Here is a 9,679-nt window from a genome sequence, read left to right as displayed (position 1 = left end):
GTTGTTGTGGTGGTGGTGGTGGTGGTGGTGGTGGTGGTTGTGGTTGTTGTGGTGGTGGTGGGGGTGGTGGTTGTTGTTGTTGTGGTTGTGGTGGTTGTGGTGGTGTGTGGTGGTTGTGGTTGTTGTGGTTGTTGTTGTTGTTGTGGTGGTATTATTGTTGTTGTGGTGTTGTTGTTGTGGTTGCTGTTGTTTCAGTGTTTGTTTTGGTTGTGGTGTTGTTGTTGAGGTTGTGGTGTTGTTGTGGTTGTGGTGGTTGTGGTTGTGGTTGTGGTGGTTGTGGTGGTGGTGATTGTGGTTGTTGTTGTTGTGGTGGTGGTGTTGTTGTTGTGGTTGTGGTGGTGGTGGTTGTTGTTGTTGTGGTGGTGGTTGTGGTTGTTGTTGTGGTGGTGGTGGTGGTTGTTGTTGTTGTTGTGGTGGTTGTGGTTGTGGTGGTGGTGGTTGTTGTTGTTGTTGTTGTTGTTGTAGTGGTGGTGGTTGTTGTTGTGGTTGTTGTTGTGGTGGTATTATTGTTGTTGTTGTTTTTTGTGGTTGTTGTAGTGTTGTTGTGTAATGAAACTGAATTTCCTCAGAAATCCCTCAGAGGAGTCAGAGACTGGACCGGTACAAAGAAATCATCCGGAGTCTTCCTCGAGTCAACAGGATGACTCTGGCTGCTCTCATCAGTCACCTGTACAGGTGAGCTCACCTGACCTGAGACTAGTCCGACAGCAGCTGAAGCAGGTGTTCTAACAGCAGCTGTTTGTCCCCCTCAGGGTCCAGAAGTGTGCTGGTCTGAACCAGATGTGCACAAAGAACCTGTCGCTGCTGTTCGCTCCCAGTCTGTTTCAGACTGATGGGAAAGGAGAGCACGAGGTGAAGATTGTCGAGGATCTGATCGACAACTACCTTCAAGTGTTTGAGGTGAGTGTGACGTCAGATGACATCAGGTGACCTGATCAGGTGACGTCAGGTGACATCAGTTGACCTGATCAGGTGACATCAGATGACAGGTACTCACTCAATGTGTTTGTGTTTCAGATTGATGAGGAGCATCAGACTCAGATCGAGCTGGAGATCAGCCTCATCACCACCTGGAAGGACACGCAGGTGGTCTCACAGTGATGATGTCACATCATCGTTTAATAATAAATACTAAGACATTATCTCAGGTCATAATATGAATGAACTGATCAATGTTTGGCAATAACTTAATGAGTTGGTTAAACAGGTCAGTAAAAGGTTGTTCATATCTGAAACTTATTGATCACTTATTGATCAGTTATTGTGTGTTTGCAGCTGTCTCAGGCCGGTGATCTTATCATTGAGGTTTATCTGGAGATGAAGATTCCAGACTGCTGCATCACTTTAAAAGTAAGTGTAAATATTACCCATCAATAATCAATCAATCATTAATAATGATAACACTCGTCTTCATCACTGATGAAGAGTCTGATACTGTTATTACTGCCTCACTCTCAAATTAAGTCTGAATATTACTAATATTACTGTAATGATCACTCGTCTTCGTCACTGATCACTGTAATGAGTGATTAGCAATCAGTTATTAGTGATCAATAATCAGTGATTAGTAATCAGTTATTAGTAGCCAGTGATTAGTCATCAGTTATTAGTGATCAGTATTCAATGATTAGTAATCAGTAATCAGTGTGATTAGTAATCAGTTATTAGTGATCAGTGATTAGTGAGTAGTGATCAGTAATCAGTGATTAGTGATCAGTAATTAGTGATTAGTAATCAGTTATTAGTGATCGGTAATCAGTGATTAGTCATCAATTATTAGTTATCAGTGAGTAGTGATCAATTAGTAGTGATCAGTAATCACTTATTAGTAATCAGTAATCAATGATTATTAATTGGTAATTAATGAGTGGTAATCAGTAATTAATGATTAGTAATCAGTGATGGTGACAGAGTGTCAAAGGTAAACTGCAAACAGCCAATCATGACGCAGCAGGAAGTTTTTTGTCACATGAGACCTCACAGCTTGTACCCCACCTCTGTCCCAGTGCATGCTGGGATATGGAAAAGTTGTGGTGTTACAGTGTGTGACCTCTGACCCCTGCAGGTGTCTCCCACCATGTGTGCTGAGGAGCTGACCAATCAGGTTCTGTACATGAGGAACGTCCCGGCCGGAGAAAAAGACGTGTGGATGACGTTTGAGGCAATCGAGGACGGACAGCTGGGTGAGACAGCACCACAATACCTGGACACCTGTCTGTCTCTCTGTCAGGTGGACACCTGTCTGTCTCTCTGACACACCTGGACACCTGTCTGTCTCTCTGTCACGTGGACACCTGTCTGTCTCTCTGTCACGTGGACACCTGTCTGTCTCTCTGACTGGACACCTGTCTGTCTCTCTGACACACCTGGACACCTGTCTGTCTCTCTGACACCTGGACACCTGTCCGTCTCTCTGACACCTGGACACCTGTCTGTCTCTCTCAGAGCGCCCATTACACCCCAAAGAGAAAGTCCTGGAGCAGGCCCTGCAGTGGTGTAAGATGGCCGACCCAAGCTCAGCTTACCTGGTGGTGAAGAGAGTTCCTAAAGGAGAGGGTATCAACATCCTCACCTGTAGGTCCAACACACACACACACACACACACACACACACACACACACACACACACACACACGATCAGTTGTTTGATTGAATAAATGACGGAAAAGCCTCGGGTGATGTTTTGTCTGAGCAGGAACAGCACAAGTGTCACAACAACACCTGACACCTGGAGTTGACTGACCTGAATGTCTCTCTCTCTCTCTTTCTTTCTATCCCAGCCTATAAGAGTGAGATCATGAAGGTCGGTCTGTTGAGGTGTCGTGAAGAACCTCCAAAGCTTCTTCAGGGGAACAAGTTCCAGGAAAGAACATTTCAGATCAAAGAGCACAAACTGCTGCTGCTTAAAGACAAGAAGGTAACCAGTCCACAAGAACTGGGTTTCTATCAGAACCTCAGACCACAGATCAGGTTTCTGTCAGAACCATGTTCCATATCCTCCTGACTGGTCTGTGTTGTTGTTCAGAGCATCAAACCAGAGAAGGAGTGGTCTCTGGCATCCATGAAGATCTACATTGGCATCCGCAGGAAACTGAAAGCTCCAACAAGGTAAGAGGAAGCTGTCACTCAAATCCTACATGTTATCATGTGATCCTGTCAAAGTCAGACCTGGTTTTTATATTTTGTTGAGTTGACTTTGTTTCTTTGTGTCAGTCACTCTGGAAATAAAAACTTTACATCAGAACATGCAGATGGAGAAAATAAGAGCAGGAGAGGAATCTAATTATTATTATATTAGTATTATTGTGTAGCTGACTGCAACAAGAATCAGCAACGCTGTTCTAACCCAGTGACCTCATGGCGCATTCTGTGATCACAGCACCATTCAACCACTCACTGACGGACTCTGTATGAACACAGTGGGGATGTTCCAGAGCTGTATAGACAGAGAGTTGAGGCAGAGTGAAGTCGCTCACTCTGATTTGTTAATGATGTTTCATGTTTTTATACTAAAACTTAATATCAGGGCACTCACGCATCCATTCATTCATTCATTCATTTTTTCATTCATCCCTTCATTCACCCATTAATTTATTCATTAATTCATCAGTACGCCGCATTAAAGAGTAGTCAGTGTTTTTTTTTCTCAAAGAATTTTTTGGGGGGGATTTTCAACACATAGACAGAAAACAGATTCATATAAAGTACAACAGAGCATCAGTGTAGCATGACATTACCAAAATATACAATTTGTACAGTGAAACATATATATGTCAACTTTACAGCACGCTTCAACTTTACAGGAACTTTACAGCTTTACAGCACGTTTCAACTTTACGGCAACTTTACAGCTTTACAGCACTTTCAACTTTACGGCAACTTTACAGCATTTACAGCAACATGTCAACTTTACAGCAACTTTACAGCTTTACAGCACATGTCAACTTTCAAGCACAGGTTAACTTTACAGCATCTTTACATCAACTTTACAGCACACGTCAACTTTACAACACACATCAACTTTACAGCAATTTTACAACTTCTCAACACATGTCAACTTTACAGCGACTTTACAGCACACATAAACTTCACAGCACACGTCACATTTACAGCAACTTTATAACAACTTTACAACAACTTTACAACATATGTCAAATTTACAGCAACTTTACAATTTTACAGCAAATGTCAACATTACAGCACATGTCAACGTTACAGCAACTTTACAACTTTACAACATAGGCTACAGCCCAGAACTCCTCATATAAAAGGTTCTTCTCCCCTGGACTGTTTCAGAGAGGAGCTTGAAGAAAAGAAAGAGAGGAAATAAATGAATAACAAAAGAAAATGAAAATGGATAACTTTCTATAAACTGTATTACTGACAAAAATCAACTGACTGGAACAAAAGAAATCAAATAAAAGTGGAAATACATCCTTAACTTGATTGAAGATTTTGAACTTGTTGTAGGAAAGGTTCGAGACCTTCAGGAACTTTTAATAGAGGATATTTTCAAGACTGAGACAGGAAATAATGTCACCAGTTATAACTGAGTTCACAGAGGTCAGCAGTGTTAGTACATGATAAGTCAGCTGATGAACTCTGAAACATACCTGTGATCAGCTGATTATTAACAACCTGTTCCCACCTGCAGGTGGGGGTTCACAGTGATGTCGGACAAACACCAGCTGTAAGTATCCAGCTATCAACATCAGCTGATCGTCATTGACATTTTTATCAATCTCACCTGGAGCCAGGGAGAACAGAGAACAACTGATCACTTGTATAACATCAAGTCGTTCTGCTGTAATTAGGATATTGATGATGATTTAATCAATAAATAATCTGCAGCTCAAAGTTCTTCACACGAAAAAGACCAAATGTAAAAACATGAATAAATTAAAAGTGATGATAATAATAAGTTCATGTAAAGCTCTGATGAAGACTCACCTGTCCTGACTCACCTGTCCAGACTTACCTGTCCTGACTCACCTGTCAGAGCACCAAACAGCAGGATCTGGATCTAAAGGGAACTGTAGTTCTCTGTGAGGATGAGGTCTCAGGTGTTCCTCATGTTGTAAAGACCAGGCTGAATTCTCCATTCAGTTCACCTGTGTCTCTGTCTCAGGTACCTGTCCTGCAGCTGTGAGGCCGACCTGTGGGACTGGATCACCAGCTTCCTCAAAGCTCAGGTCAGTTTAACTCTGCTCTGACCGAGTTCACCTGCACACTGAAGACCTGATCCAGGATCACATTCAGACAGACTCTCTGGTTCTGTGTGGTCTTGGTTCTTCGCTGACTCTCGTCATCTTTGGTTCTTTCCAGAACGATGACCCCGGTCCTCCGGTGTTGAGGCGTCACTCCTCGTCAGATATCTCCAAACAGAAGTTCGGCACGATGCCACTCGTCCCAATCAGAGGAGACGAGAGCAACAGCAGCATGCTGTCAGCCAATCAGACGCTGGTGAGACACTTAGTCCAAAACTGATGAAAATGTTCAGTAAATAAGTAAATATTCATCACTGTGTTCAACTTCTATCATTTCATCAATTTAAAACAACAGTTCCATGACTATACAGGTTATACACATAGTCCGACACGTTTTAATGGAATCAGTTTATGCCGTCCACACTGAACTCTTATGTTGTCATCTTTACAATAACTCATCAGACTTTTGTATTTTCTTGTCTCTGAAGAGGAAGTTACATGACAGACGAACTCTCTCCATGTACTTTGTGAGTATTTTGTTCTTGTTTTATTTGCTTGTTTGACTAGTTAGAACTTTGTGCTTTTATTTTGTAGAAGTTGAGATGAGGTGGTTTTGTGTAGGTCTGATGTGGTCTTCATTGTCTCTGTGTCTGCAGCCCATGAAGGTGCAGCCGGACTCCTTCGATGAGCGTTCAGAGTCTCCAGACCTCCCTGAGCCGCTCTATGAGGAGGTTGGAGACTTCGGCCTGCAGGTCCTGAAATCTCTGGAGACCAGCTTCCTGTCCAGCAGTGCTGCAGAGACCCAGGAGGTCCCAGACGACCCGCGGCTCAGACTAGTTTCCATGGAAACCGAACATCTGGATCCCACAATTGTCCCTGACCGGGTTCTGACCTTGGGAGGCTCTGTGGAGACTCTTGAGCACAGCAGCAGCAGTGGAGGTGGAGGAGGTGACGGAGAAACAGACTGGAGCTCTCCGGACTTGAATGCCCCCCATCAGCCAGCAGTGAGGAGGCAGCAGCTGCAGGGAGTCTGTACACTGTCACAGGAACTCCTGCTGCAGGAGCTGTCGTCTGCTTTCACCAAGAACACTGAGGAAGAGGAGGACGAGGAGGAGGAGGAAAGGCCGTATGATGTCTGAGAACTTACAAAAGTCTGGGTCCAGGAGGGTGGGGGTGGGGGAGTCTGGACCACAGCTAGACTCCAGTTTGTTTTAAGTCCTGCTCTTATTGTCACTGTCTGCAGTTCCTGCTGTCTGACTCAAGGGGGCAGGTCTCAGGGCAGAGGACACTGTGATTGGCTGAGAGGTCACCTGACTCACAGTTGTTGGTTCTGTTGGTGAGGGAGTGAACTGGATTAGACTGGACTCAGGTGGACTGATCTCTGCCGGTCTCCTTAAGTGAACTGTTGTTGCTTTTTTTCATCATCAGTTCTGATCCTGATCCTGACCCTGACCCTGATCCTGACCCTGACCCTTATCCTGATTCTGACCCTGATCCTGATCCTGATCCTGATTCTGACCCTGATCCTGATCCTGATCCTGACCCTGATCATATTTTTAAACTTTATATAAAGATACCAGTTAAAGTCATATCAGTCATAACGTACATATCTGTATAAACTCTGTAGCTGTTGATGACATAAGCTCAATGTTCCTGTGCAGAGAAACCGGTTCCTTTGGTTTTAATGGGAGGAGTTTGAATGAAAACATGAATGTGTTTGATGGTAACTGGACGGACACTGTCTCTGTGTTTAACACTGCAGCAGTTTAACTGTTGATTCACTGGATTTATTCATGTTTAATTTATTTTAAAACCATTAATGTTTTAAACTGTGACGTGTCCTCACCAAAACCACTGAGACAGGACCAGTCCTCCCATAATACAGTCTGACTGGTCCCAGTCTTCCTCTAACACTGGATCAGACATCTGTTGTACATTATCCTACAAGCTGTTTGTCTCCTGATTGTTCTGGAAGGTTTCATGAAGGATGAAATTAAAATTTATTTTGGTTCAGATCATCTGTTTATTGGTTTATTGATTTATATTTCTTTGTGAGGACATGTCTCCACCTTCTCCTGGTGCTGGTTCAGACTTTAGTCCTGGTTCTAGATTGAAGATTCTTCAATATAACTGAAAAAGGCTAAACCACATCACAACTGTTAACGAGTGAACCATTTACTACATTAGGCAAACTGCAAAGATATGATAATGGTTCAGATTCAGAGAGCATTTGCTAGTGCTACTGCAGAGTTAGCATTAGCATTAGCATTAGCTACCAACAGTACTTTACTAAAGAAGTTGAAAATTCTGGTCTGCCACTGTGCAGCTACAAACAAACTGTAGATGGTGGTAGTGGTGGTGGTGCCCCCCCCACCCGTTTATGGTATGTTCCCAAAAGCAGCTTTTACATGTTTTTTTTCTAATCACATACAAGTTATTTAGTTCTCTGTCTAAAACCAGAGAAGTTGAATGCATCACAGTAAAAAGTGCTTTATGTAAAGTACGTATGACTTTTTCTGCGTGGGTTCAATAAAAAAAATCACTTTTCAGTTCAGTTTATTCAGTGCTGAGTAACTCCTCTCACCAAACAAACAATAACAATCTCTGCTAATGTTCTGTTCAGCTCTTTTGCCATGCAATTGAGTCTTCTCCCCAATAAAATAGGATCTCTGACAAGAAAGTAAACCTAAGACCTGCGTCACTGTCAGACTCACCTCTGGTACCGGTCTGTGTAAACAGGATATAAAAGCCTGGGTGGAGTTTCCTGCTGTACTGAGGTCTGGGTTTGATTGATCTGGATTAGGAGATGTTACTGACTGACCTTGGACTGTACAGAGAGCCCGGAATCGGTTCACTGCAGCCATCATGTTTTCTGTCATCCATATCAAAAGTAATTGCATTTGTTTATTTTTCTTATGTTGTTATTCATATCACTCTGACAAAGTCTGGGTCGAGAGATCTGGCTAAAATGTGGTCTGACTAGTAGCCTGAGTCCAACAACCAACAACTAAGCCTGAAACTAAATTCACAAACTAGAAGTAAAGGAATGTTAAAGGTAAAAGGTTCATCCACCCATCCATCCATCCATCCATCCATCCATCCATCCATCCATCCATCTTCCTCTTATCCGAAGTCAGGTCTCAGTGGCAGCAGGCTAAGCAGGGTATTCCAGACCTCCCTCTCCCCAGCAACATTTTCCAGCTCCTACTGGATCCTGTGGCATCCCCAGACCAGATGGGATATATGATCCCTCTTGTGAGTTCTGGGTCTTCTTCTCTCAATTGGACATGCTCAGATAACCTGTAAAGGAAGGCGCCCAGGAGGATCCTAACCAGAACCACCTCAACTGGCTCCTTTAGACATGAAGGAGCAGTGACTCTACAGCTGAGTCAAGACCCCCTGCAGAGGAAACCCATTACAGACTAGAGCTCCTGTAGGGTTATCGTTACTGCCCTCGTTAGTCCTGGAGGAGTCACACCTCCAGTACCTACCACATCCACGGTTCCTTCAGTACTCATGGTTCTGTAGAAAAACAACTACCGTCACATTTTCAGAATTCAATTTGGTCCTGAAGAACCAGTTCTGGTGACAGACCCACATTTACAGCGGGGAAAATAAGTATTGAATGTGTCAACACTTTTCTCAGTAAATATACAGTATTTCTAATGGGTCTTTTGACATGAAATTCTCACCAGATATCGGTAACAACCCAAGTCATCCACACATACAAAGAAATCAAAACATATATGTCCATAAATTAAGTTATGTGTAATAAAGTGGAATGACACAGGGAAAAAGTATTGAACACACCTTCACTTACACTTATTTAATATTTAGTGGAAAAGTCTTTGTTGGTAATGACAGCTTCTAGACGCCTCCTCTATGGAGAAACTAGTGGCATGCATTGCTAAGGTGTGATTTTGGCCCATTCTTCCACATAAACTGTCTTCAAATCTTGAATGTTCCCAAGGCCTCTTCTATCAACTCTGATCTTCAGTTCTTTCCATAGATTTTCAATTGGATTCAAGTCGTGTGATTGACTGGGCCAGTCTAGCAGCTTTATTTTCTTTCTCTGAAACCAGTTGAGTTTCCTCGGCTGTGTGTTTGGGATCAATGTCTTGCTGAAATGTCCACCCTCGTTTCATCTTTAGCATCCTGGTAGATGGCAGCAGATTCTTATCAAGAATGTCTCGGTACATTTCTCCATTCATCCTTCATTCAATTATATGAAGTCTGCCAGTACCATTTGCTGAAAAACAGCCCCACACCATGATGTCCCACCTCCAAACTTCACTGTGGGTATAGTGTTGTTGGGGTGATGTGCAGTGCCATTTCTCCTCCAAACATGGTGTGTGCTATGACATCCAAAGAGTTCAATTTTTGTTTCATCTGACCAGATTATATTCTCACAGTATTTCATAGGCTTGTCCAAATGTTGTACATCAAACTTTATAGCTTCAATGTGCTTTTTC

The 9,679-nt window shown here is 42.9% G+C and overlaps 1 protein-coding gene across 1 annotated transcript in view; it reads left to right on the top strand.

The window, feature by feature from the left end:
• The window catches only part of arap3 (ArfGAP with RhoGAP domain, ankyrin repeat and PH domain 3), a 23,714-nt gene extending 16,494 nt beyond the window's left edge, over nt 1-7,220 (top strand). The window contains exons 23-35 of the mRNA XM_023420680.2: nt 570-675; nt 753-900; nt 1,018-1,086; nt 1,276-1,350; nt 2,066-2,183; nt 2,446-2,574; nt 2,781-2,917; nt 3,026-3,108; nt 4,655-4,690; nt 5,129-5,192; nt 5,326-5,463; nt 5,696-5,734; nt 5,864-7,220. Of these exons, the coding sequence (XP_023276448.1) occupies nt 570-675; nt 753-900; nt 1,018-1,086; nt 1,276-1,350; nt 2,066-2,183; nt 2,446-2,574; nt 2,781-2,917; nt 3,026-3,108; nt 4,655-4,690; nt 5,129-5,192; nt 5,326-5,463; nt 5,696-5,734; nt 5,864-6,346 (1,625 nt within the window). The 3' untranslated portion in view covers nt 6,347-7,220. The remainder of the gene's footprint in view (nt 1-569; nt 676-752; nt 901-1,017; nt 1,087-1,275; nt 1,351-2,065; nt 2,184-2,445; nt 2,575-2,780; nt 2,918-3,025; nt 3,109-4,654; nt 4,691-5,128; nt 5,193-5,325; nt 5,464-5,695; nt 5,735-5,863) is intronic.
• The last annotated feature ends 2,459 nt before the right edge of the window (nt 7,221-9,679 follow it).

This window comes from Seriola lalandi, unplaced genomic scaffold, assembly GCF_002814215.2.
Source record: "Seriola lalandi dorsalis isolate HSWRI2012SDOR001 ecotype SW California unplaced genomic scaffold, Sedor1 jcf7180002054655, whole genome shotgun sequence".
In the NCBI taxonomy this organism is placed as follows: Eukaryota; Metazoa; Chordata; class Actinopteri; order Carangiformes; family Carangidae; genus Seriola; species Seriola lalandi.
The sequence above is the reverse complement of the archived record's forward strand: the minus strand, read 5'-3'. Positions and strand labels throughout refer to the sequence as shown.